The 27,977-nt window shown below is 49.6% G+C and overlaps 1 protein-coding gene across 1 annotated transcript; it reads left to right on the forward strand.

The window, feature by feature from the left end:
• The first annotated feature begins 10,926 nt into the window (after positions 1-10,926).
• LOC136398274 (PRAME family member 8-like) lies at positions 10,927-21,808 on the forward strand. The gene is made up of 5 exons (XM_066372631.1): positions 10,927-11,213; positions 11,642-12,211; positions 13,159-13,693; positions 20,878-21,010; positions 21,744-21,808. The coding sequence occupies exons 1-5, from the start codon at positions 10,927-10,929 to the stop codon at positions 21,806-21,808; spliced, it is 1,590 nt and encodes a 529-aa protein (XP_066228728.1).
• Positions 21,809-27,977: the final 6,169 nt, after the last annotated feature.

Genomic DNA, 27,977 nt, shown 5'->3' on the forward strand with positions numbered 1-27,977 from the left:
GACCGCTCACCCCCACCCCCTGGAACACAGGCAGAACCAGCTGGAGGGACTTCCTGTGATCAGACCTGCCAGGCAGCAGGCAGCTGAAGACGCTCCCAGCCCCCCTGACTTTTATATCCAGCCCATCCAGGGGCCCTCAGAATCATGGTCTGTGTTTTAGGGTTCCCGCTCCTCCGCCGCACCCCCAGGTTCCTTTTTTGTCCATCCTACAATTAAAGCTCTTCGACACGGTGGGGTGTCATGTATGTGCAGAATGTGGAACCTTAGAAGAAAGTGGAAGGACCCTTACATTCTACTCCCTGGTTTCCTGGGAGCAGAAATGGAGGCCCAGAGAGGTCACAGGACTCCAAGTTCTCACAACTTGGTACCTACCTCCCAGGAGGCTCTGGTCCAATGAGAGAAATGAATCTGACTATGAGGCACATCTCAAACACTCCACGGAATGGTCAGATGTGGTTACAGCGTGGAGGGAGTTCTGCATGACTCTTGTTGCCTCCTCAGAGCTGCGCTGAACCCGAGGGCTCAGAGGACATGAAAGCGCCACCCCCACCCCAACTCCTCTCCAAACTCTCAAATCCTTTTAGGAGTTTGGGGATGGGGAATCTTACAGTGAGCGTTTGGGAGTGAGGGTGGACCCCCTGCCGGATGAACTGGGGTGCTGTCCCAGCACAGAAAGGAGTCCCCTGAGGCACAGTGCACCCCACCCCCAGCTGATGGCCGCCCTCGGATTGAGAACAGCACATCCCTAAATGGTCCCTCTGGCTGTGAGGATTTGACCCTGTATCGTCTTCCTGTGAGTGGCCTTTCTCAGCCCTCTGTCTCCGCCCCAGTTGTGAGCCTTCACTACTGTAGAGACAGCGCCTGGTACCTCGCTGGTGCTTTGTAACCCCTGGCTGGGTGAACGAGTGCACAGTGGTCCTTCGGGAGCTCCTCAATGACCCCCCTGACCCACTCCTCACGTCCACCTCTGCTCTCCAGTTTGAGCCTCCGTCCACCTGCTTCCTATCAGTGTAAGGACGTGCAAAGCTGGGGGACAGCTTTCACAAGAGTTTGTCTCAGAGTTTATTGGAGCCACACAGAGGACACGGCTAGGAGCCAGATCCCAATAGACCAAAGGAAAACGCTTCCCAGAATGACAGTTGGCAGGGTTATTTTATTCCATTTTAAGGAGGAATGTAAAGAGAATTCCATGACAGTGGGAGGGGGCAGGGCGAGGAAATCCCTGTGACTGGATTTCAGGGCAGTGAACGAGGTTCTGTGTGCTCTTGGGGGCGGTTACGATTCCAAGGTGTCTGAGAAGAGAGGGTATTACAAAGGCGCAGGAACCTAGATGCACAGAGACAATGGACAGTGCTTGCCTAAGGGGAAGATAATCCCTTTAGACTGGGGGCGTGGCAACCCACCATGACCTGCCCGATTAGGAATTTTTGATCAGATCACCCTGGGAGGTGACTTTCCCTTATTTATTACAGAGCCCCCTCCCTCCTCTTTTTTTTTTGTCATTTACATTTCTACAACCCCTGCCTCAAGGTGCATCTCTGTATCCATGGCCCAACCCATTCTGATGCCTAAACACCCCGTAGTCTTCCCAGAGCCCAGCATCTCCTCCTCTTGACTCAGAGGGATGTGAGCCCATGGCCAATAGCCATGGCCACCATCACAGCTGCCTGGCCCGTTCAGGTTCGCATTTGATTCGGACAGACGGTAATGAAACAATGGAGCCAAGATCTGGTGGGCCATTATCTTTAATCCTACCTTGCACTCCGTGGGCGAGAAATACACACAGTTGGGAAACACTTCCCTTTCCATTCATAGCTCCCAAAGCCATTGATTCATCTAAGTTTCCTAGAATCAAAGGTTTCTACCTCACCAGCCTTATTCACCTCTGTTCCCCATCTCCTTTCTGCACAAACTGGCTTCTCCTTCAGCACTCCGCCATCTTGGCTGCTTCTTCTCTGTAAATCTAGTTTCAGGAACCGAGAGAAAGCCTCTGGTCTGTCTCATTTTATGGTTTAGAAATCAAAACCTTTGTCCTGACCTGTGGTAGCACAGTGGATAAAGCGTTGACCAGGAATACTGAGGTCACCGGTTCAAAACCCTGGGCTTGCCTGGTTAAGGCACATATGGGAGTTGATGCTTCCTGCTCCTTCTCCCTTTCTCTCTCTCTCTCTCTCTCTCACACACACACACTCTCTGTCCTCTCTAAAATGAATAAATAAAAATAAAAAATAAAAAACAACCTTTAAGCCAATATACAAATAAGGAAGTCTCCGAAACAAAGTCACTTATCTGAGACATAAATGGGATTTCTCATAAGAGTGCACCACCCCACATCATGCAAAAGTCAAGGGTGTGGGGAAAAGCTTAGTTTGAAAAAGATCTTAGTATTAAAAGGGCGGGAAAGGCTTAGTCTTAAAACTAAGCCTTAGGCTATATTGACTTTGCCAGCTTACAGCCTGTCCCCCACGCCCAATGCAAACTATAAGCAAGCAAACATATACAGTATATTATATTTACAAACTTATTTGACCCCCACCCTTCCATTCCTCTGCCAGCCCCAGAGAGGACATCCACTATCTCCTACCCACTCTTTAGAACCCAGCCCTCCAGCTACGCCTCTGGTGTCCATGCAGCTCCACGGTTCCACCAGCCCGTCTCACGTGTTCTGCCGCTGAAACGAGCAAACAACAGATAGGCAGCAGTTGGGTCTTCTGCTTTGCAGAGAAATGAATGGGTAGAACTCCTCTTCTATGAAGTTTTTAACATGTGTGCCACTGGCTAGCACATTCTAGCATATAAGAAAAAGAAAGAAAAAATTGAGTTAATTTTTATTGTGGTGAAGAAACGAAAAGCCAGGACCCGGACCTCCCCCATTCATGATAGGTACCCCCCGGGTAGGGGTTCTGAAGGTCATTTCTGCTTCGTATATGACGAAATGGGCGCCGGAGATCGACTGGCTCGAGGTTGCCCAGTGCGTGAGTCCTGGACTGGGATTTGAACATAGGCAGGGCGGGTCTGCTCGGCCCTTGTGCAAAACTGCCTCTTCAGAGCAATGGCAGCAGAGGCCCCAGTACCAGCGGGGCATGGATGGGTCTGCGGTGCACCTGGTACCCAGGCACATGTGTGTGTGGGTGGTGGTGACCTGGTGCTGCAGACAATACGATCCCACTTGCAGGAAGTCTGGGTTGGCGCCGTCCCTCTCAAGGACACCTGCTGGTCCCAGATGTCCACACACCCCCTGGTGCCCTTCCTCATTTCTCCAAGCATCTGCTCAGTGCTGCTGTCTTCTCTGCGCAACTCAGAGTTCCGCAAAACCAGAGCCTGGCACCCACGGGGTGCTCAGGACTGTCTGTGGAATGAGTGACAGGAGGAATGGGGAAGGGCATAGAGGAAGGCAGTTAGTTCTAGGACAAGAGCTCCAGGTGACAGCAGTGGGCTGGCTCATAGCTGGCCTTCCTCACGCCACCAACAGCCATCCACCCATTCCACAGATGTCCAGTGAGCCGGGATTGAGCCCTGGCCGCACAGAGCCTTCCATCCAGCTGACGGGAGGGATATTGGACAGATAAAGAACAGAGCGCTATTGGGGGACAGGCTTACAGATCTAGGGACCTTGCTGATGCCACTTCCAGGATGTCCCCAAAACTGTCCCCAAGGCCACTCAAGTGCAAGCCAGGATCCCCCATCAGGAGCAGCAAAGGGTCTCCGAGCAGGCGGTCCTGCTTCCCCACGTGCTCTCCCAGGGAACACCGTCCTACAGCCACCACAGGGATTGGAAAACACGTATTAGGCCATGTCACAACCTTACTCACAGACTTCCAGTGATCCCCTGGTGGAAGGTGGTCAAGTCCAGCTCCTCCGCCCTCTCTCCCTGGGCTCCCCTCTATTGAAGGCCTCCCTTCCCGGGACTTCCTCCCTCCTCACAGCAGTCAATGCTGGGCCCACAGTGCCCCCTGCTGGCCAGAGCGACAAGCTCTTCTGGACAGACCTGACACTTTGGATTTAGAAAAGGCCTTGGGGCCCTGGCCGGTTGGCTCAGTGGTAGAGCGTCGGCCTGGCGTGCGGGCGACCCGGGTTCAATTCCCGGCCAGGGCACATAGGAGAAGCGCCCATTTGCTTCTCTACCCCCGCCCCCCCCTCCTTCCTCTCTGTCTCTCTCTTCCCCTCCCGCAGCGAGGCTCCATTAGAGCAAAGATGGCCCGGGCGCTGGGGATGCCTCCTTGGCCTCTGCCCCAGGCCCTAGAGTGGCTCTGGTCGCGGCAGAGCGATGCCCCGGAGGGGCAGAGCATCGCCCCCTGGTGGGCAGAGCGTGGCCCCTGGTGGGCGTGCCGGGTGGATCCCAGTCGGGCGCATGCGGGAGTCTGTCTGACTGTCTCTCCCCGTTTCCAGCTTCAGAAAGAAAAAGAAAAAAAAAAAAAAAGAAAAGGCCTTGGGAGAGCAGAGGCTGGGGAGAAAGCCAGCAGTGTCACTCTGAGAGAGGAAGGCCTCATCGAACCCCAGTTGGGATCATGCCTGCTCCCTGGGTTGCGGAAATGGAGCTGGGCTGGAGAGCAGTTGTCATCAGGATGGACCTAGGAGCGTGGCCAGAGCCTCCCCTCAGACCAGCGCCCACGTCCGTGCAGGACAGAACGTGGGGCTGCTGTCTGGGTGAGGCATCCACCAGCGTCCTGGGACCTGGACACTGAGTCACCTCCTTCCTGCAGGAACGTCTCTCCCATCGGCAGAGGCCCAGTGCTTGGGCAATTCTAGAAAGAGCTGTGGCATCGACATAGGACACAGGGTGATCGGGGGCTCTCACAGGGAGGGGGGCTGGAGGTTTGGGGGCTGGGACTGTCCTGAGAACAACTTTGTAGCATCCCCGCGCCCCCACTGTGTCCACTGTCCCATGGTCTGGAGCACTGTGGCCAGTGGACAAAGCAGGAAGAGTTTCGGGGTTGCCTCAGTCACTGTGCCCAGTGAGAAGTTCTGGTTCTAGAGACTCGGGACGCGTGCCTCCGATTCAGAAGTCCCGGGGGCATCCTTTCCTTTCAAGGCCTCTGTAACTTTTGTTGACTGGGCTTTTTGTTGTGTTTCAGGTGTCCGTGTGACTTCTGAGCATAAATCACAATGACCACGTGACCATGTAGCTGACCAGTTCACGTGTCTCTGGGCAGGATGCATGGGCCTGGGTGGGAGACCGGGGGTCCAATCGAGTCTCTCGGGTCCCACCATGGAGAGACTCCAGGGGGAGCTACCCCTCCACCCCGAACCCCTGTCCTCTGCCTGTTTGACCCGTCCTACAAGAAACACTGCCTAATGGCACGTCGTGATCAGAATCCCCATGTCGCTAGAGCTTAGGGACGGGTTTGAAGTTACGTTTGCCTCTGTTGTTACCTAAGTTTGAGGAAATGTCAATTATCTAAGCATACTTGGAAAGGGGCCAGTGGGATGGGGTTAGGCTCCCAGGGCCTCTGGAAAATGGCTGGGGCTACTTGCTGTCGGAACAGTCTTTTGCAGAAGAACCCTTACCCTCATATAAATGTCTCCTGGTAGCAGCTGCCACGATAACAGGATTACCAGCCGTTGGCTCACAGTCTTACATTTAATCTTCTCCAGCCAGTTTTCTGAGCAAATCTCATCATCCCTGAAGGGGACTCCCTTTTCTCTCTGGAGGGACAGAAGACAGAACCTACCCTTTTGGCCTCAAGGATGGCACTATTCTCCACTTCCGCCTGTTGCCTTTTTAATTTCTAAACTCACCCAGAAGCCTGACCTGTGATGGCACAGTGGATCAAGCTTCGACCTGGAACACTGAGGTCGCCGGTTCAAAACCCTGGGCTTGCTCGGTCAAGGCACATATGGGAGTTGATGCTTCCTGCTCCTCCCCCCTTCTCTCTCTCTCTCTCTTTCTCTCTGTCTCCTCTAAAATGAATAAATATATAAAAATTTAAACTCACCCAGAGAGGAGTCTCTCACTCTCCCTTCTCACCAAAGGGGAAAACAAGTCCCATAAATTAACATGGTGTTGAGTCAGTCACAGAACCAATTAGAATGGCCCAGCTGCACCCCACCCAACCCCCACCCTGACTTTTCACTGTGGTTTTGACCAGACCTCCATAGGGGAAGCCCTGTGGTCTGGAGGGCCAGCCACATCCTCAATTGCGTGTCCTTGGCTCCCTGCACGAGCTCATGATCTGCTGTGTTCCCTGACATAGAAACTACGTGACAACCTAACGCACCGACACGTTTCTTTGCTTTCCTCTGGGCATCACACCCTTGTCTTCACGAAGCTGTTTTAACTCTGAAACGTTTCGATAATTTTAACGTGGGCAAAGGTCCCGCAACAATGATGCTTTCAGGTTTTGTTGTGTTCTAAGGTCAGGGACCGATTACGCCAGTGTTTCCCAACCTTTTTTGTGCCATGTCCCACCTTAACCTTTCTAAAATTTTTATGTCCCCCCCCATGTAACATACATAATTTTTAACATTAAAAAATTGATTTGTTCACTTAATAAAATAAATGATAGGTTCTAGGAAGAAATCACTATGAAATTGTTAACAAAACACAGTAAGTAAAATTTCAAAACATATAATGAAAAACAGAAATTTAAATTCCAAATAATTTTAATACAGATTTTTCTATATTAATTTATCATTTTAATTTAGTGTGATCCTTGCGCTTGATGCTTGCTGCACAGAGATTTTATATTAGGTTCCAATTTGGTTAGCTTTAGTCTCAAGTCTCCACGTTGTGTTATATCCAGCCGATTTCTTTTTTTTACCAGTAAATCATTTACAGCACTAAATCCACATTCAGCTAAAAATGAAGATGGAAACGGTAGCAATAATTTTCTTGCACATTTGGTTGAATTTGGGTATTTGATTTCTGTTTCCTCACAAAGCCATGCCATCGCTCCTTTGATATTAAATAAAGCTTTAACTGACTCATCATTTTGCAATTCTGCGAGTTCTTCTTGATACTGCATATTTGATATATCAGACAAATCCACTAATATTGGCTGCATCATCCTGTTGGGAAATCAATTTGTTTTAAATCAGAAAATCTTTCTTTTAAATCAGCCAATAGAATATTCAAATGATTGACAATAACAAGTAAAGCGGTATCGGTTACTTCACATTTTTGGAGCCAATGAAACTGTTTAAAGTTTTTGTTGTTAATATGTTTCTGACATAACTCAATATTGGTAATGAAACCAAATATCTTTGCTTTTGCATCGACAAGAGTTTTATTTGTTCCTTGAAGTTGCTTATTTAATATATTTAGTTTTTCAAAGATATCGGCTAAATAACTCACAAATGCTTTACCATCTATTGTTAACAGATACTTCATTTCAGGTTTGTCGCTTAAAAACTCACTAAGAGTATCAAACAGTTCCATAAATCTTTTCAAACAGTTTCCTTTACATAGCCATCTTACTTCAGTATGAAGTAAAAGTCTCACATGGTCTTCATTTTGTTCTTCACAAAATAGCTTGAAAAGACGCTCACATTTGGCACTAGCTTTAATAGCATTAACACACTTTATTACTGTATGTAATACTTCATTCAGAACAGGCGAGATGTTTTTAGCTACCAAGTTTTCCCTATGAATAACACAATGCACAAGAATCATTTCTGGATTCGCATCTTTCATCAATTTTAAGCAGCCATTTTTCTTGCCCATCATACTGGGAGCACCATCTGCAGCACAAGATGTTATATTTTTCATTGGTACATCATTGACATCTAAGTAGTTTTTTAGCTTATTATATATATCTTTGGAGGTAGTGGTGCTTTCTAATCTTTTACAGAACAACATTTCTTCAGCAAAATGTCCTTTATCAATATATCTTACGTAAGTTATCAATACTGCCTCACTGTCTCTCAAAGTTGATTCATCCATTTGCAAGGAGAATTTTCTTGTTTTCAGCTTTTCAATAAGTTGTTTTTCAATATCCTCACTCATTTCATCTATTCTTCTGCTAACAGAATTGTTACTGAGTGGCATAGCTTTTACATCTTTGTCATCTTTTTCAAGAACCGTTTTAAGAAATGCTGATATTAAAATATGTGTTAAAATATATTCAATGTGACATAGAGTAAACGTATACTAAAAATTCATATTTATTTAAATGTATATAACACATTTACTACACTACCACCGCAAATCAAAAGGTATCTATATTTTTCTACTTGACAAAATTTTCTGGAAAGTTATGCTTCTAAAATTAAAATTGTTGTGCATGCACTATTATAGCCCCAATAATATTTATAAAATATTATTGCTTTCTAGCCCCGATGCAAGAAGTACTTAATAAAGAGTTTAATATTGATAAAAATAAAATCAAATACTTACCAATTATATCTATACAATATATATATGTATATTTATTAAATCAACGACCTTTTACAACAGTTTTGACTGACACTTATTTCAAATTAACACCAACTGAATGATGTGAAACACTACAGAAGTTGCGATGGGCCAATTAGGTGAGAATAACTGCGTTGTTTAGCAAGTTTTTAAAACGTCCGGGGTTCCCCGCAGCAGACGGCACGCTCCGCGGTGAACCCAGGACGAAGTTTACTTGACGCCAATCACCCAGTTGATATTTTGGTCTCCTCAAACGAAATTATACTTAATAATTATTTACTGCAATTATTTAAGAATTGCATTTTTTGTTAAATTTGGCACCAATATCTAGCATTGCATTTAAATGGCCCAGGGCGAAAGAGTTAAAGTCGTGTCGAGTCCATTTTCAAATTGCCCCCCTTAACTATCGAATTGCCCCCCTGTGGGGCGTGGGCCCCACATTGGGAAACACTGGATTACGCCTTTCCAGGTCTCACACAGATGGACAATGACAACTATTAGGCCATCAGTAAAACTCATCAGTGTCTATGCAATGAGTCAGTTAATGAGTTCTTAACTTTGCCCCTCCCTAATCCTTTCTCTTTCCTGAAGGAATGTTTGATCCAATCAGTCCAGAGAAAGGTGGAGATCTCAACAGGATTAATGGATGGAGATGGAGGAATCAGGTCTGGCTTTCTGATTGGACATTAGTCGTTGAAAAGGGGGAGATGTGATTACAAAGGTCTATAAAACCTCAGGCACCAAAAAAGAGATACAGTAGCCTCCAGCTGCAGAGCCACTGCCTTGGTTCTCCACCAGGTCTGGGATCCGAGCACACAGCCAACCGCACCAGAACAGGTAAGGTACCAACCTCGGCTAAGGCACCAGTTTCCCAAGGGAACACACAGCCTGAGATGGCATGGGGGGGGGGGGGCTTTCCTTAGTCTTTCTTTTCAGATGAATGGATTTAAGGCTTTGGTGTTGCCTCTAAGTGTTATATAGTTTTGCCTGAATCCCAAATATATATATATTCTTTTTTTTTTTTTTAAAGTGAGAGGAGGGGAGACAGTGAGACAGACTCCCGCATGTGCTCTAACCGGGATCTACCCAGCAACCCCCATCTGTGGTTGATGCTCCAATCAACCGAGCTAAACTCAGTGCCTTAGGCCAATACTCGGACTAGCTGTGCTATCCTCAGTGCCTGGGGCTAATGCTCGAACAAATCAAGCCACTGGCTGCAAGAAGGGAAGAGAGAGAGGAGAGGGAGGGGAAGAGAAGTAGATGGCCACTTTTCATGAGTGTCCTGATGGGGGATCAAACCTGGGATGTCCACACACTGGGGCGACATTCAATCCACTGAGCTAGTAGGCCAGCGCCAATCCCAAACATTTCGATTTTGGATTTGGTTTGTTATTTTTCAATGTCTTAACCAATTTTTTTTTTCTAATGAAAAACATCTGTTTGTAGTTTAATTTCTTGACATTTTTAAAAATTGATTTTAGAGAGAAACATCAGTTTGTTGTTCCACTCATTTATGCTTCCATTGGTTGATTCTTGTATGTGCCCTGACCGGGGATGGAACCCCCAAACCTTGACGTGTTGGGATAATGCTCTAACTAACAGAGCTACCCGGCCAGAGCTTTTTCTTGACATTTTAAATGTTTAGTTTGTGCACTTAGATTATAGCTCACATACTTGCTAGTTTGTGATTTTGCTAGTTAGGCTTCTTCCAAGAGTGGAATCTGTACTATTTCTGAAGTGGTAATTTTAAAAGATTTGAGAGAGAGAGAGAGGAACTTTAATTTGTTCCTGTATGTGCCCTGACCAGGGGCCAAAACAGCAACCTCTGCACTGAGGGATGATGCTCGACCAATGGAGCTCTCCGCTCAGGGCGCCAATTCTAATAGCTATAGAGATCATGCAGAGACATGCTCACTTCAGTGATTTTTCACCTCGAACTCCCAAATACTATCGAATACTGTTTATAACATGGCTTTCTTTATAGTTTCCCATTAAAATTTTTTATTGTGCTTTTTAATCTTTGTTTTATTGTTATTTGGTTCTTTTTGCCCCCCCCCCCAGTTTCTATTGTTTGTTTCTTCTTTGTGTGTGTGTGTGTGTGTGTCTCATTTAAAATTTTAAAGGACGATGGCATCTGCTCCAGGGGCACCTTTCTAATCTTTCCCAGTGGGTTAACTGTGGGAGCTAAGGGTAGAGGCTGTTTGGGCCACGTGAATTTTTCATTTTGTTGTTTTAGGGTGATGGTCTGAGAGTCCCCCCCCCAAAGGGTGGGGGCCAGCTTTCGGCCTCCTGGGCACTCACTCCCTGGCTGCACTGTAATGAAAGATGGAGGTGCCTCTGAGATGCTTGTCCTGGGGGACAGCAGGGGTGGGGCTACGGCTCTGTGGCCACGGAGCTCTGATGGAGCCGGGGTGTAGACGCAGGCTCTCTCACCATGGCCGGGCAGTGGCTCTGGCCCTGAGCTGGCTCTTCTGAAGGCAGGGGGTGTCCGAGTCGACGGGCGTGCTCCCGCTCGGCCTGACACGGATGCCTCCGTCTTGTTTCCGCAGGGTCCCTCTCGCAGTGGTCTGAGTATGAGCGTCCAGACCCCGCCCAGACTCCTGAACCTGGCAGTGAAGAGCTTGCTGAGGGACGAGGCCTTGGCCATCGCCGCTCTGGAGTGTCTGCCCGCCGAGCTCTTCCCGCCGCTGTTCATGGAGGCCTTCTCTGGGGGACACAGGGAGTCCCTGAAGGCGATGGTGCACGCCTGGCCCTTTGGCCACCTCCCTCTGGGGGGCCTGATGCGGGAGCCTCAGCTCGAGACCTTAAAAGCTGCGTTCGATGGGCTTGACATCCTGCTTGCTGAGAAGGTCCGCCCCAGGTGAGGCTGACCCAGGTAGCCTGGGCGGGTCCCGGGCATCTGGGAAGACAGCCGGGGTCAGGGGGTGTGGGCCGAAGGGGGGACCAGAGGTGTCTGACGGTGCCAGCGGAGCTCAGATGGGCCTTGGACACTGGCGAGCTGCTCTCTTTGGGAAGTAGAGGATGGCTTACGAGGGGGGGAGGCCTGGAAAAACATGCCCTGCCTCCTCCCGGCGGCACTTAGAGGTACTAGAAGTGCCGACCAGGACGGACGGAAGGGAAGGAGGTGGGGGTCGGGGGGTCAGGGGAGGAGCCATTGTTGGAGGCAGACTGGCCTCAGGGGGGCGGAGTCCGATGCTGCCTCCGCTCTGAGCTGCTGGGCTCCATCCTGACCTGTTGCTCTGGAAGCTTCTCAGCCAGTGTCCTGCGTCCCCCCCCCCCCCCCCACAGGAGGAGCAAACTGCAGGTGCTGGATTTACGGAACACCGGTCAGGACTTCTGGAGCATGTGGTCCGGACCCAGGGACCAGGTGTGCTCGCCGGTGGGACTCGTGACGGTGCCCAGTTGCAAGATGAAGCAGCCCTCGGCTCCCTTGAAGGTGTTCACAGACCTTTGCCTCAGCAGTAGGACCCCGGACCGATTCCTCACCTACCTCCTCAGCTGGGCCAAGTGGAGGGAAGGGCCGCTACACCTGTGCTGCAAGAAGCTGAAGATCTTTGCCGTGCCCATGGAGACTGTGCGGAAGGTCCTGGCTCTGGTGCGGCTGGACTGTATCCAGGCTGTAGAAGTGAACTGCAGCTGGACCTTGTCCACCCTGGGGATGTTCACCTCTTACCTGGGTCAGATGAGGAACGTGCGGTTCCTCTCTCTCGCCCACATCCACATACTGGCCGAGGAGGAGGAAGAGCAGAACCAGTATGTTTCCCAGTTCACCTGTCAGTTCTTCAGACTGCAGCACCTCCGGAGGTTCTACATGGAATCCCCCTCCTTCCTCAAAGGCCGTCTGGACCAGCTGCTCAGGTGAGAGTTTTCACGGGAAAAGCAACACCAGAACGTCCAGTGCATCATGTCTTGTTAGCTGCTGCAGGGTGGTGTCACGTAACCTCCCAAAGAAAAGGCAAAAGGACAAACGGAGAGAGGGGCCCTGGAAAGAGAAGCTTTATCGTGAGGTGGGGGGGTTGGACCCACTGCGGGTGGGTTTGTGAATTCTTCCTTAGGGAGCGATGTCTGAGTTAACCTGGCTTAGGAAGAGGCGAGGGAGGAGGAAAAGCCAGATAGAGCATCTCCAAAGATAAGCTCTGTGCTCGCCAGCTGCGTGAACACATGAGCCTGTGTCAGATTCCCAGGGCTGGTCCTGTGCTCCAGGTAAGGTAACTAGCATAGGGCAATGCATGATTCTGACAATAGGTGGGGGGCGGTGAAAAGGATCACCAGAATTGAGAGGTGGTTTGCTGCGGGCAAAGCAGGGACGTGAGCAGCCCCTGCACACTGGCCACCCCGGGGGATGTCGCAGGATCTTGCGCAGGTTTGTTTTTACGCATCAGAGTAACTAGCTTCACGTGGCCCAGATATCTGGGTGCCTGTGGGGCCAAACCAGCAGACGGAAGGCAGCAGATGGAGTCGAGAGCATTTTAGGTCTTGTTTCCCGTGTTAAAAATCAGGGATGCCCCCATGATCGAGACACTGTCAGGCTCTCTGAGCGTGAGCCCGTGTCTTCCATTACATCCATTCATCCTCGTTAAGTGGAGCGCTGTGCTTGTTAGGTGTGGAAAGGAAGCTTTGGGGATTTCATGACCTTGACTCAGTCACGCAAGGGAAGGTGGAAGTCCTCAGCCTGACATGAGAGTGAGTTGTCCTGGGTGTTGGCTTTCTTCCGATGGTCAGGTCAACCCTGGGCTTGGATGAATCGGTCCTCTCCCATCTGGAGGCCTCTCCCCTTGACTACTAACTGCTCTGTCTCTCCCCAGGTGCCTGCAGACCCCCTTGGAGACCCTCTGCATAACGAACTGCCCGCTTACGGAATCAGACTTGATACACCTGTCCCGGTGCCCGAACCTCCGTCAGCTAAAGGACCTGGATCTGAGCGGCGTCAGACTGACCGGCTTTAGTCCCGAGCTGCTCCAAGCTCTGCTAGAGGAAGTGGCAGCCACCCTCCAGGACCTGGACTTAATTTACTGTGGGATGGTGGACTCCCAAGTCGAGGCCATCATGCCTGTCCTGAGCCGCTGCCACCAGCTCAGGACCCTCGGCATCTCCGGGAACCTCCTCTCGGTGGCCACGGTGGAGAAGCTGTTGCGTCACACGGCGCAGCTGCGCAGTTTGAGCCTGGAGCTGTACCCCGCCCCTCTGGAGAGTTACAGCGCCGAGGGCGCTCTGGAGATGGGGAGACTGGGCCAGATCCGGGATGAGCTGACAGGGATTCTCAGGGACTTAGGACAGCCCAGGACCATCTGGCTGAGCAGCAGCCCCTGTCCGCACTGTGGCAACAAGATATTCTATGATGTAGAGCCCATCCTATGCCCCTGTGATAACCTTGCTTAGTGTAATGCACCCAGCAACAGCTTTCTTCTGAGCACTTGGAATCTGAAACCTAGGGCCAGAGTTGCATTATCCAGAGGGTGCACACCGGTGTTTCAGACACGTGCTCAGTGTGAATGGGGAAAGGAAGGGGCAAATGGAGGGGAGTTGATGGGACCTCAGGGGGCAAGTGTCCTGTAGAGTCAGAGACAGGAATTTGAATCGCCAGAGTGCGGTTTGGGCCTGAGATGCCCATGTGGAAGTCACCGTGGGGTGGATGGTTGTAAAGGAATGATCAGAAATAAAGAAAACTTCAATGGCAACTGTCTGGCCCTCCATGTTCTATTAACCTGTTTCCTGTTTACACCTCAGGATGCCCCCAGTTACTGCTGGGATGAAAGGCAAAATCCCTTTTAACAAAATACAGGTACTGAAATTATTCAGGCATATAACACTTTTCCTTAGTACTTCTAGATCACATTAAAAGTATAACTATTTTTTGCCTGACCAGGCGGTGGCACAGTGGATAGAGTGTTGGACTGGGATGCTGAGGACCCAGGTTCGAGACCCCGAGGTCGCCAGCTTGAGCGCGGGTTCATTTGGTTTGAGCAAAGCTCACCAGCTTGGACCCAAGGTCACTGGCTTGAGCAAGGGGTTACTCGGTCTGTTGAAGACCCACGGTCAAGGCACATATGAGAAAGCAATCAATGAACAACTAAGGTGTGGCAACGAAAAACTAATGATTGATGCTTCTCATCTCTCTTTGTTCCTGTGTATCCCTCTCTCTGACTCTCTCTTTGTCTCTAAAAAAAAAAAAAAAAAAAGTATAACCTTTTTGGAGGCTGGAGGCTAGGTCATATCAGTGAGAGATTGGCTTTATTCCCACAATACTGTACCTCCCATCACTCCCCATCCAGGAAGAAGAGAATAGCATGTTTGGACATTAGCATATCAAGATGGGTAACAGAAAAACCGGGCAAAGGAGTGACCTTGCCTGCGCAGAGTCACTGTATCAGGGAGTTTCTCCTGACTAACCAGTAGGATAGACACAGAGGTATGGAGGGTATTTATTACCCGGAACTGGCTCACGCGGTTATGAGGCCAAGAAGTCCTGTAACCAGCCACCTGCATGCTGGGGGGACCAGCCAAGCCAATGGCATAACCCCGTCCAAGTCCAGAGGCCTTGAGAACCAGAGGAGCCCATGGTGTCACCCCCAGTCTGAGGCCAAAGCCCTGAGAACAAAGGGATAGCTGGTAGAAGTCCTGGAGTGTGAAGCCCTTGAGAGCCAGGAGCTCAGATGTTTGTGGGCGGGGAAAGAAGGATGTCTCAGCCAAAGAAGGGAGCATTCATCTTTCTTTCCTTCCTTCCCCTTCCTGTTCCACTGGGACGAAGGGTGAAGCCCACCAGCACTGGAAGATCTTACTCAGTCTACTAGTCAGAGGCTAATCCCGTCCACACACACCCAGAACTGTTTTCCCAGCTCTCCGGGCGTCCCTTAACGCAGTCAAGCTGACACATAAAATTAACTCATCGCAGCGACCCTCAACAAGCGGCACCCAAATGAAGACAGACTCCAAGCTGAGGATTCAGGGGCTGGAGCTGCTGGGTGGGAGGACCAGAGGCAAGACCCTCAGTTCCCCTGTATAATGGGGACAATGGAGCTCACCCAGCTTAGGGGATTCCTGTAGGATCCAATGAAATGATGTGTGTTGAGGGCTTGGCTCTGGGCCTGGCATATAGTAAGAGCTCAATAAATAAATCTTTTCCTCCTTTTTCCCCTCCCAGCAGAAGCCCCCACGTTTCTTCACCCCTCAATCTTGTTCTCTACTCCTAAAATCAGGGAGGAAAGCAGGGCACTGGGCACGCAATGGGACTTTGTTTCTACAAACGGCCACCAATGATCATCATGGCTCACCGGGGCAGCTCTAGCAGTCAGCACAAGGGTGGAGGTGGGGTGGGCGTGGGGGCGGGTTGCAATGTCAAAGAGTGGATTCATCTCTGGTGATAATCAGAAAAAATATTTCCAAGTCTCAGGATATGTATGCCACCTGCTGGTAGCCCAGGGCATTGCAGACAGGGCCATATTTGTATTTTTTAAAAATCTATTAATTAGCTATTTAAGTATAAATATTTGTGTTGTGCTTTATGCAAATATTAAAGATATAAGTTGCCTTTTGCAACAATGAAGGGAAGTTAGTACTTGGTTTGGAGCCTCACAACACAATTTAAAACTGATTTTAAAGATCAATAACCAAGAATTGTTCCTTCTTTAAAAATATTTAGAATAAAATTTTAGAGCTGTAAAGATAACAGATTTATTTATTTATTTATTTATTTATTTATTTATTTATTTATTTATTTATTTGAGAGAGAGCAAAAGAGTGAGAGAGAGAGAGAGAGAGAAACAGGAAAGGAGAGAGACGAGAAGCATCAGCTCATAGATGCGGCACCTTAGTTGTTCACTGATTGCTTTCTCGTATGTGCCTTGATTGGGGAGCTCCAGTTGATCCAGTGACCTCTTGCTCAAACCAGTGACCTTTGGGCTCAAGCCAGCGACCTTGGGATTATGTCAATAATCCCGCACTCACCTGCGCAAGCTGGTGCCCTTGGGGTTTTGAACCTGGAGCCTCAGTATCCCAAGTCGATGCTCTATTCACTGGGCCACCACCAGTCAGGCAATATAATTAAGATATTAACAACATATTATAATAAACTTGAAAACCAAGACCAAAAGGATAAATTTTGGGAGAAACATGAAATGACAAAATTTGTGCAAGAAGAAACAAATTCTGGAAAAGACAAATCAAAAAATATTGAAATGGTAATCAAAGAGATTTCCCACCCCCAAAGCTCCATTTCCATGTGGTTTTCCACACATTCGGGCAATTCCTGTTTTACATAAAGTGGTCCAGATAATATACAATGGGGGAAGCTGTGCAATTGATTTTGTGAGGCCAGCTGTACCCTGTGTTTCTAACCGAATAAGAACACTGTAAGGAAAATAAATTATAGGCCAATCTGGCAAAAATTCTCACTTCGACCAACTGTAGCCAACAATGTATTAAAAAGTACTCTATCACAATCAAGTGAAGTTCATTTCAGAAATACAAAACAACCTCTGAAAAGTCTATCGGTGTAAATCACCACACCAACAGACTAAAGAAAGAAAAACACAGTTGCCTTAAAAATTCAAAAAGAGGCCCTGGCCGATTGGCTCAGTGGTAGAGCATCGGCCTGGCGTGCAGGGGTCCCAGTTTAGATTCCCGGCCAGGGCACACAGGAGAGGCGCCCATCTGCTTCTCCACCCCTTCCCCTCCCCTTCCTCTCTGTCTCTCTCTTTCCCTCCCACAGCCAAGGCTCCATTGGAGCAAAGTTGGCCCGGGCGCTGAGGATGGCTCTGTGGCCTCTGCCTCAGGTGCTAGAATGGCTCTGATTGCAGTAGAGCGATGCCCCAGATGGGCAGAGTATCGCCCCCTGATGGGCGTGCCGGGTGGATCCCGGTCGGGCACATGTGGGAGTCTGTCTGACTGCCTCCCCGTTTCCAGCTTCGGAAGAATACAAAAAATAAAATAAAATAAATAAATAAAAAATTCAAAAAAAATTCAAAAAGAAAGTTATAGAAATGAAATCTTATCTATGGTAAGAAAAATTTTTTGAAAAATTAAATGTCATGTACTCTAAACTCATATAAATGTCAGATGTGATGTAGAAACTTGACTACCTTCAAAGGGAGATGAAATAAGGCCATCAGCACCTTTGCATATAGAGGCAATGATAGTATTCTGGGTATTAGCAGAGACTCAGAACCAGACTGACTCATTTAGGTTCAGAACTGGCTCAGTCCTCATTGGCCTTGTGTGACCTTGTACAATTTGCTTAATCTATCTGTGACTCAGTTCATTCACCCATAAAATGGGGATAATAGGCCCTGGCTGGCTGGCTCAGTGGATAGAGCTTTGGCTGGCATGTGGACGTCCTGGGTTCAATTCTCAGTCAGGACATGCATGAGAAGTGACCATCTGCTTCCCTACCCCCCCCCTCCCTGCCCCACTTTTCTCTCTCTTCCCCTCTCGCAGCCAGTGGCTCGATTGGCTCAAGCATCCGCCATGGATACTGAAGATAGCTTGGTTGATTCAAGCATGGGCCCCAGATGGGGGTTGCCCGGTGGATCCTGGTTGGAGCGCACACGGGAATATGTCTCACTATCTCCCCCCTCTCATTTAAATAAAAAAGGGATAATAATATCTACCTTGCAGAATTGCGGTAGTGTTTGCCATATAGCAAATGATATTATTATTATTGTAGTTACTGTTATCTCTATACCTTAAAAACATGTTACTAAGTGAAATTAAGTAAGAGGTCCTGGCCGGTTGGCTCAGTGGTAAAGCATCGGCCTGGTGTGCAGGAGTCCCGGGTTTGATTCCCGGCCGGGGCACACAGGAGAAGCACCCATCTGCTTCTCCAACCCTCCCCCTCTCCTTCCTCTCTGTCTCTCTCTTCCCCTCCCGCAGCCAAGGCTCCACTGGAGCAAAGTTGGCCTGGGTGCTGAGGATGGCTCTGTGGCCTCTGCCTCAGGTGCTAGAATGGCTCTGATTGTGGCAGAGCGACGCCCCAGATGGGCAGAGCATCGCCCCCTGGTGGGCATGCCAGGTGGATCCCGGTTGGGCACATGTGGGAGTCTGTCTGACTGCCTCCCTATTTCCAACTTCAGAAAAAATACAAAAAAAAAAAAAAAAAAAAGGAAAAAAGAAATTAAGTAAGAGAATGCCTGACCGGGCGGTGGCGCAATGGATAGAGCGTCAGACTGGGATGCGAAGGACCCAGGTTCGAGACCGTGAGGTTGTTAGCTTGAGCGCGGGCTCATCTGGTTTGAGCAAAAGCTCACCAGCTTGGAACCAAGGTCGCTGGCTCGAGCAAGGGGTTATTGGGTCTGCTGAAGGCCTGCGGTCAAGGCACACATGAGAAAGCAATCAATGAACAACTAAGGTGTCGTGACGAAAAACTAATTATTGATGCTTCTCATCTCTCTCTGTTCCTGTCTGTCTGTCCCTATCTCTCTTTCTCTCTGACTCTCTTTCTGTCTCTGTAAAAAAAAAAAAAAAAAAAAAAAAAGGTAAGAGAACAAGGTGTACAGTTAAGGTGATAAAAAGTCCAACAGAGTATCCCTGTTGTTCTGGAAGTATTAATAATAATAGCACTCACAGTGAATATAAAATAGGTCTCAAGCTTACCTGAGGAACAGTCTGGAAGGTTGAATTTATGAGAAAGACCTTATTTGTTTCAATTAAAAAAAATTTTTTTTAAGTGAAAGGAAGGAAGATAGACAGAATCCTGCATGTGTCCTGACTTTGATCCACCCGACAACCCTATCTGGGGCCGATGCTTGAATCAACTGAGCTATCCTCAGTGCCTGGGGCTGATGCTCAAACCAATTGAGCCACTGACTGCAAGAGGGGAAGAAAGAGAGAATGGAGAGAGGGAGGGAAAGAGAAGCAGATGGTCACTTCTCATGTGTGCCCTGACCGGGGTTGATCCTGGGATGTCCACACACTGGGCTGACGCTGTATCCACTGAGCGAACCAGCCAGGGCCAACCTTATTTTTTTTTTCCACCCAGAACCATCCCGGCACCATCAGGTGGACTTTCAGACTCCATCCCTTCACTTCGGGTGAGAGCTTGATGGCCCAGCTGTATGGGGTGGTACTAATTCCAAATTGCTTTTCTTTGAAGGCTAGTTTCCTACTCGTCCCCCATGTGGGTCTCAAAAGCCAGACCTTGAGGTTGCCGGGCCCATAACGACCCCCTGGACAGCGTCTCCTCTGCCCCCACCACTCCCTGCATCAGCTCACTTTCTCTCCACTCTAGTTTCAAGCCCCATTTGGTTGCGGCACAGAAATATGTCCTCTTTGTTTTTTCCCTCATGGGCTCACCTGCGCATTAAAAGCACTTTGCCTCACGGTTCATTCAGCATCCACACATTTGTAGTCGGGTGCTTGTGCAAGACCTAGAAGCCTGAGAGGGCCTGATTTTTTGTACACCAATTTTGTACCTGCCCAACTTGCTGAACTGACATATTAGGTCAGATAAATTTGGGGGTGGGTTTTCCATATAGACAATTGTATCATCCACATTATTCATTTAAAATACTTCTACCTATTATTTCTTTTTCGTTTCCTTATAAAACTGGCGAGGACCCTTCATGCCCTGCTGAGTGACAGCCACGCTGGCAGACTCGTCAGAGAACCCTGCCTGTGACGCTTCTGTTGATGCCCCCTCTCATTCGGATACTGGCTGTGGGTTCCCGGAAGATGCCTTTTTATCGACAGATCTCTGAGCGAATAAGATTTAGCACGCACCAGGCCCTGGACGGTTGGCTCAGTGGTAGAGCGTCGGTCTGGCATGCAGGAGTCCTGGGTTCGATTCCCGGCCAGGGCATATAGGAGAAGCACCCATCTGCTTCTCCACCCCTCCCCCTCTCCTTTCTCTCTGTCTCTCTCTTCCCCTCCTGCAGCCACGGCTCCATTGGAGCAAAAGATGGCCCGGGCACTGGGGATGGCTCCTTGGCCTCTGCCCCAGGCGCTAGAGTGGCTCTGGTCGCGACAGAGTGACACCCCGGAGGGGCAGAGCATCGCCCCCTGATGGGCGTGCCGGGTCGATCCCGGTCGGGCGCATGCGGGAGTCTGTCTGACTGCCTCTCCGTTTCCAGCTTCAGAAAAAGTACAAAAAACAAAGCAAACAAACAAACAAACAAACAAACAAAAAAACGCTAGGATAGCGATGGCGATAGCGTCACCCCAAGAATTCAGGGCGGGGGCACTCGGCTGCCTGGTGCAAAGGGGCAGCAGGGTTTCGAGAATGCACTTGAAGAAAAAACGTGCAACGTGCTGCAGGCATTCGCCTCTCACTTGAGCCCTCTTTAGACACATGCATATTCATGAACACCCAGAGAGGTTGTCTGAAAGTTAACTTGCTGTCACAACGTGGCATTTTTTTCTTCCACTTAACACCGTGGCCTGCCTTCACCCCTGTAGCATCTCCATGTACTCCGAGCGCCCCGATGAGAAACATTCCATTAACTTTCCATCATGGGCCGGGCCTGGTGCCAGCCTCCTATCTGACAGGGAAATCTGTTAGAACAGGTCCGTGACCCACTTTGATGTGGTTACAGACGGAGGACTCAACCTCCTTGAAAATTCAGACCCCTCGTTGGTCCCTGGAGGGAGAAGTTCGCAAGGCGACTCCTGTTCACTGCGATGATGATGGCTCCTACCCGCCGAGTTCTGTGAACAGTGGGCAGCCTCGTAAGACCCCTTTGTTCCTCGGGAAGAAAGGTGACCACGAGAGAACAGGAGGGTTTGAAGATTTGCTACCTTTTGTCCCTTTGTTCCCTTCAGCGAGGCTGTTGTGCATTATTTTTAATCCTGTCGTTAGCGCAGGGCGTAACCTACATCTTCACCTTGTCTGGTTTGAATCTTTGATTTTTTTTTTTTTCCGGAAAGTCTCCATTTAGGACGAAGAAGCAAATCGAAGACACTGAGTGAGACAAAGAAGGGGAGGAGATGAGATAAGGGAGTTTTTACCAGCCAGGTTCACACAGGGACATAGAAGGGGACAGTTAGCCTCAAGGAAGCAAGTGCCATTCCCAAGGTCAGAGAGGGTCCAGAGTTGTAGACACTTTGGAATTTTAGTCTGGTGTTGGGTGTAACAGGTGTCGTTGTTGTTGTTGTTGTTTTTAAATAAAACTTCCTTTTGCCTAATTCAGATACGACCGTAGGTTCAAGTCGACATTCGGGGATAACCAAGGAATACTATTTAAAAAGTTGTTAATGGTGATTTTCTTTTCTGTTTTCGACAGAGGAGCTCACAGCTGATTTTCCATGTTGTTCCTCACTGGGGCGGTCTGGAGAGGGTCTGGTTGGTGTGATAAATAAGGTAAGGAAGCTGTCAGCCTGCCCCCTGCCCCCCGCAGACCTCTGTACGTGGATTTGCCCAAAACTCTTTTCAGCTTCTCGACAATCCTTTTTGCTCTCCTAGTTCCTTCCGTGTCCGGAGCAGCTGCTGCTTCCTGCGGGAGTCTGCACGCCGGCCGGCTCGGCTGAACGCGCTCTGGGTCTGTTTAGGTGCTGCCCAGCCTCCTGCCCGGCAGGACTGTCAGCAAGAGATAAATCACAGCGCTGTCACCTTCCACAGCAGCATGGCACAGGGGATATTAACTCGCCTCCAAACAAGATAGAGATGGCCTTTCTGTCTACGGGGTAACAGGTTCCACTGCCGAGGGTAGGGGTTGGTGTAGGAGCTGCAACTGGCTGCACGACCTTGGCTCTTGGCGATGGGAGGAGACAGGCAGGGGGCCTCTCCTCTCTGTCTGGAATGTTCTCCCTACCCCACCCTTACCCCATCACTTCTTACTAGGCTGGCTCCTTCTTGTCCTCCAGGTTTCAGCTTCTATGTCACCTCCTCAGAGAAGTCCTCCCTGACTGTTTCCACTGTTCCCCATCACTCACCCAGTTGATTCCCTCCACATGTCAAACATATCATGATCTGTAATGATGTGCATTCTTTTTTTTTTTAATTAATTTATTTTTATTTTTATTTTTTTGTATTTTTCTGAAGCTGGAAACGGGGAGAGACAGTCAGACAGACTCCCGCATGCGCCCGACCAGGATCCACCCGGTACTCCCACCAGGGGCGAAGCTCTGCCCACCAGGGGGTGATGCTCTGCCCCTCCGGGGCCTCGCTCTGCCGCGACCAGAGCCACTCTATTGCCTGGGGCAGAGGCCAAGGAGCCATCCCCAGCGCCCGGGCCATCTTTGCTCCAATGGAGCCTCGGGTGCGGGAGGGGAAGAGAGAGACAGAGAGGAAGGAGGGGGAGGGGTGGAGAAGCAAATGGGCGCTTCTCCTATGTGCCCTGGCCGGGAATCGAACCCGGGTCCCCCGCACACCAGGCCGATGCTCTACTGCTGAGCCAACCGGCCAGCCATGAATTCTTAGAATTCTTGAGCCAAGAATGCCATGATGTGCATTCTTGATTTTTCTAGATGACCAGTTCTGGAGGGGGGCGGGTATAAGACCTCACCTATCTTCTTAGTCAGTGCTGACCCAGTAATGACCACCACATGTCTGGCCTGTGTAAGAGCTCAGTATATTGTTGTTGTTGAGACTCAAGGAGCAAAAGCTGGTCATTCAATCTCTTGCCCTGTCTGCATACTCAGAACCGAGTGAGAAGATGCGGGAGTTTGGCAGATGTTGGTCCAAATGTCGACCTTGTTCCGATCACACTTGGACTGGAGACTCTAAGTCCCCACCTTGAACTGACCCACCCAGACTGAGCTGCAGGCTTTGAGGATGGGCGGGGGGAAGTGACGGAGGAGGGGAAAAAAGAGAAAGCAAAGAGAAGGGATGGAGGGACAGGAGGAAGTAGAGAAAGTGAGGATCAAGGGTGCTAAGAACAAATGTCCTCCTCCTCCAGGAAGCCTGAGGAGTGGGGGAAGAGGGCCTCTCCCACCTACGAGGTCTCCTGTCAACCCTGAATAAGTGGCTGAACCTGTGATGGTTCATGGACTTTCAAGGCAGCTGTTCTTTCTGGAGCTCCCTGGTGTGGGACCTGGGGCTGGAAGCCTGTGGTCAGCCTCACTCTTGTCATGATAAGGGTTTCAGGGTCAGCTGAGTTTGATCACATCATTCATTCATTCATGCATTCATTCATCCATCCTTTCATTTATTTCCCCGGGGCTTCACTGATGGAGGCAGGACCACTTCTTCCTGTTTTCTGCTCCCTTCCCTGGACCTTACTGAAGAGCAAGGCACAGCCACTGACTGGCCCTTCTCACTGGGCAGCTGGCTTCCCACCCGAGCATCACCACCCCCCCGAGGGTGATGTGACCTGTCTGGCATGGAGGTTCTGAAACTGTATGGAAAGGACCTGATGTGTGGTAGGAGCTCAGAGGGTAATTCTGTCAGGATTCTCATCCTCTCTGCGGCCAGTATCATCCAGGACCTGTCTTTGTAGCCATTTTACTTGAAGAATCCCGGGTTGGAAGTGATTTGAGGGATGTGACTTCCCAATCTGTGGACCCCTACCCACAACCCAATAGTGATTTCTACCAATTAGCGGGGGGCCAAAGGGAATGGGCTGCTTTGCAAAGTGGTGCTGGTGGTGCTCTGGTGGGGACCCCGCACCACCACCCCATGGCCAATCAGCGGTGGTCAAGCCCTTCAGAAATCGATGGGCAGGTGGCCCAGTCCACGTGGGAGGCGACATGCCAGTGACTGGAAGTGCTCAGAGGCCATCGTTCTCCCCTTGAGGCTCTGGGTGTCCCGCAGCGGCTCTTATTTCGCTTCTGTCTCAAGGATTCCTCGGAGTCGTCTTTCCCGTACCGAACAGCGTAAGCTCTTGCATGTGCTGTCCGATGTTTTTACATATATATTTTTTCCCAATGGCAAATGTCTTTCTGTTCTTTCTGTCAGAGCCTGCTTGGGAAGGGACTCACTGGCCCCCTCCTGGGGCCAGGGGGTGGGGAGACTGCCAGCTGCCAGCTTTAGGTCAAGATACAGGACCGCAGTCCTCTGTGAGTCAGGCGGGGGTGGAGTGTGGTGGAGACTGCCGCAATCAATCCTCAGTTATAGATAACTGTCCACCGTCCGCCTGCAGCAGAGCCAGCCCAGCGCCAACTGCCTCTGGCCGGTTCAGCCCAGGGCAGCCCTGCTCACTCTCCCCGAGGGCCCCCAGCAGAGGTCGGGGCCGGAAAGGGTGGGAGGGGGCTCTGGGCTTCTCTGCGCAGCAGAGCTAGAAGCTCAACCTCTCTGAGCATAATTCTCTACCTCCCCACTTTTATCCTCTTTTCTGAATTCACCCCCACTCCCTATTCAGCCTGGACAGAGGCAAGAGGGAGAATACGGATTGGCCAGAACCGAGTTCAAGCCCAGTCGCTGGCTGTGCCGTGTTGGGGAAGCCCCCAACCTCTCTGAGCTGGTTTTCCCTTCTGTCAAATGAGCTTAATGGTTCCCTCCTCTGCTGGAGTGTTGTGAGCTTTATATGGGATGTGTGTGTGCAGTATGTGTGTGCACCGTCGATTCTTGTTGGTCGTGGTCATTTTGTTGCATAAAATTGCAGAAATGCTGAATTAGTGAATACTGAACGTTGTCCACATACAGAGTTAGATTCCATGAGCCCATGCTCACATGTTTGTCAGTCGGCCAACGCAGAGCAGTGTTTTATGTACAGCTCGGCCTAGAGACATCTATCTCCTTTCATATATATCGTGGTAATGGTTTATAAACACTGGACTCACAGCCTGCAGTACTGTAACCCACGCCTGAACGTAGCTCGCCAGACACGCGTGCGTTCTCCATGAGACATGCCACAGCCTTCTTGGGCTCAGAACCTGTCAGCACTGCACTTGGGAGCCAATTGAAACGGCAGGATCACCAATGGAATGCACAAAAATGCCCCAAACGTGCACTACATAGTGCAAAAAAAAAGGTTGTTTGCATTATGAGAGCTAAAACAAGAGGGCAGGACGTCAGTTGGGACCACGCAGGAGTGGAAACTCCAGTTTTGTGGCTCTGAGCTCAGGCGTGTCTGTGAGTGACTAAGTGCCCTGAGTTTTGATTTTGGGGTTCCAAATACATTTTATAGTGAGTAGGTGAGTGAGAAAATACAGATCAACTGAACACATGCGTTCCCTGCTCAGAGCCCCAGGGCCAGGTCACACCTGAGACTAAGGTTGGTGGGGGGAGGGAGAGAAATTTCCAGATAAACATTTATAACTCATATCTATGAGCCACCTAGTTGCCTCTCAATAGCGTTCCTCCGTCCCTTCCCTAGGGCAGCGATTTTCAACTTTTTCCATCTCATGGCACACTTAAACTAATTACTAAAATTCTGTGGCACACCAAAAAATGTATTTTTTGCCAATCTGAACAAAAAAAAAAATAGGTATAATATTGATTCATTCACATGGGCTGGCTATTATTGTGTTGGCTGTTGTCATATTTTTTTTATTTGACAATCTAAGGGAAAAGGGGTCAGTGCCCCTGACTAAATAGTGAAGTATTGCATATTTTGAAAATTCTTGTAGCACACCGGTTGAAAATTGCTGTTCTAGTGAATAAAAGGACAACATTCTAGTGGTCACATGACACAAACACACACACAGCCCCCCCCCCCCCCACACACACACACACAAGCTACATGGGTTCATTTCTCAGACTCTGTTAAAATAGATGTGGCCTGGTGACCAAGTTCAAACCAATAAGAAATAAGCAGAAGTTGTTGTGTGGAACATCTGGGAAGTTCCCTTTAAAGGGAGTTGGTTGTCTATTCACTCTGTCCCTCCTTCTTGCTGGTTGGGATGCTGAAGTGATGGCTGGAGCTGAAGCAGCCATCTTGGCTGTGGGGTGGATGGCAGAGCCACAGTGAGAAGGAACCTTGGGTTTCTGGAATGGTGGAGCAGTTGAAAGTTTTTGACTGACCACCTGCTCTGAGAAACAAGCTGTTTCCCTGGTTATGCCACTGTTACCTGGGTTTTGTTGTTGTAGTTTGCTGGTTTGGTGTCGTGCATGGCCAAACAACCTTCTCACTGTAAAGTTCTCTGACTTCAGTTAGTCTGAAATATAAGCCTTTCCATGCATTCACCAGGTCATTTTCCTAACAAGGGTGGGAGGAGCGATGTGGTTGCCATGGATTTGCCCTTGCAATGTAATCTAGTGCGAATCAGCCACCAAGAAGATGCTCAAAGCATGTGCGGTGAACCAGTGACCAAAGGAACCTGTGGCAGGAGGCAGTGCCAGCACATGATCAGAAAGTCAATCAGAAGGATGGCAGCCTGGTCCTGGTCAGAGGAAGCCACTGTTCTTGCCCAGCCTCAGGGACCAGCAAGTGGTGGAAACAAGGGTTTCTTAGGCAAGGAGTCCAGAGATGGCTTTGTCTTACCACAGAGATGTCCAGAAGAGGGCAGTCTGGGACATCTGGGAAAAGGGACCCAGAATGTATAGCCCAACCAATGCCTTTGGTCCCAGCCACAGATGACGCTCCCTGGCAGGGGCCGTATGTGGCCCCCAAAAGATGGAATTTCAGATCCATGTCAGCGCTTCTTTGCCTAGCTGGACCTAGACTCAGAAGCTGTCATTACCTATAGCTAACTTCTCTGTTTCGGAAGTTCCAGCTATTATTATCTTTTTAAAAACAAATGTTTATACAAGATGGTGAACTCTTATTTCTTTTTCCAGAGAGGTAAGCTGCCTACCGTCTCTGCTACCTTCCCTTTCCGGATGGGACTGTGGCACCTTTGGAAGCAGGATGCGAGATTCGGTCTGCCAAGGAGATGCAAAGGTGTTCCTTGATTTTGTTTGTTTTTCTCTTTTTCTTTTCTTGATGTTTTTTTTTTTTTCCCCAAACACATTTCATTTCTTTTCTAGGGCAGGGGCTGTACCTTGCTGCCTCTGAATCGCCCACTGTTCTATTTATAGGATCCCAGCGGAAAGGAGGGCGGGGTAACAGCGAGTTGACCCTGGATTTCTATCGATCCGCTCTGCGCCTGCCGCACAGAAGTGGAATTCTGCCTTCAGGTTAGGTGACATGCACGTCCCCTAAAATGAATCGTTTGAAGTGAACCGTCCACCAGCATTTTGTCCATGCACAATGCGGTGCCGCCATCGCCTCTGTGAAGTTCCACACCACTTTGTCACCCCCAAAGGAAGCCTCGTGTCCATTTTGGGACCGTTCTATGTGCTGGGAGGGGGTTGGTGCCACCTTGAAGTCAGTCCCATGTAAGGGCCGCAAGCCCACACTCTGGGGACAGATAGGGGACAGTCCACATCATCTCTTCGCAGTGGGTGCCCACTTCAGGGGTTGGAAGTGGCAGTTTCAAGTACCTTTTGGAGTTGCTGATTTATAAAAAAGAAATTTGGCCCAGCTAGACAGCTTAGTTTGTTAAAGTGTTGCCCCAACACGTCAAGGTTGGGGGTTCGATCCCTGATCAGGGCACATACAAGAATCAACAAATGAGGCCCTGGCCAGTTGGCTCAGTGGTAGAGCATCGGCCTGGCGTGCAGGAGTCCCGGGTTCGATTCCCAGCCAGGACACACAGGAGAAGCACCCATCTGCTTCTCCACCCCTCCCCCTCTCCTTCCTCTCTGTCTCTCTCTTCCCCTCCCGCAGCCAAGGCTCCATTGGAGCAGCGTTTGCCCGGGCGCCGAGGATGGCTCTGTGGCCTCTGCCTCAGGTGCTAGAATGGCTCTGATTGTGGCAGAGCGACACCCCAAGAT

Source organism: Saccopteryx leptura, chromosome 3, assembly GCF_036850995.1.
Source record: "Saccopteryx leptura isolate mSacLep1 chromosome 3, mSacLep1_pri_phased_curated, whole genome shotgun sequence".
Lineage (NCBI taxonomy): Eukaryota > Metazoa > Chordata > Mammalia > Chiroptera > Emballonuridae > Saccopteryx > Saccopteryx leptura.

Bases quoted from the DNA above. Each gene is read 5' to 3' on its own strand.
- LOC136398274 (XM_066372631.1), top strand. From the start codon at position 10,927: ATGAGCGTCCAGACCCCGCCCAGACTCCTGAACCTGGCAGTGAAGAGC. The intron at 13,694-20,877 runs GTAGAGCCCATC...ATGTGGTTACAG, and splicing joins GCAACAAGATATTCTATGAT to ACGGAGGACTCAACCTCCTT. The intron at 21,011-21,743 runs GTAAGACCCCTT...TTGCTCTCCTAG, and splicing joins TGTGAACAGTGGGCAGCCTC to TTCCTTCCGTGTCCGGAGCA.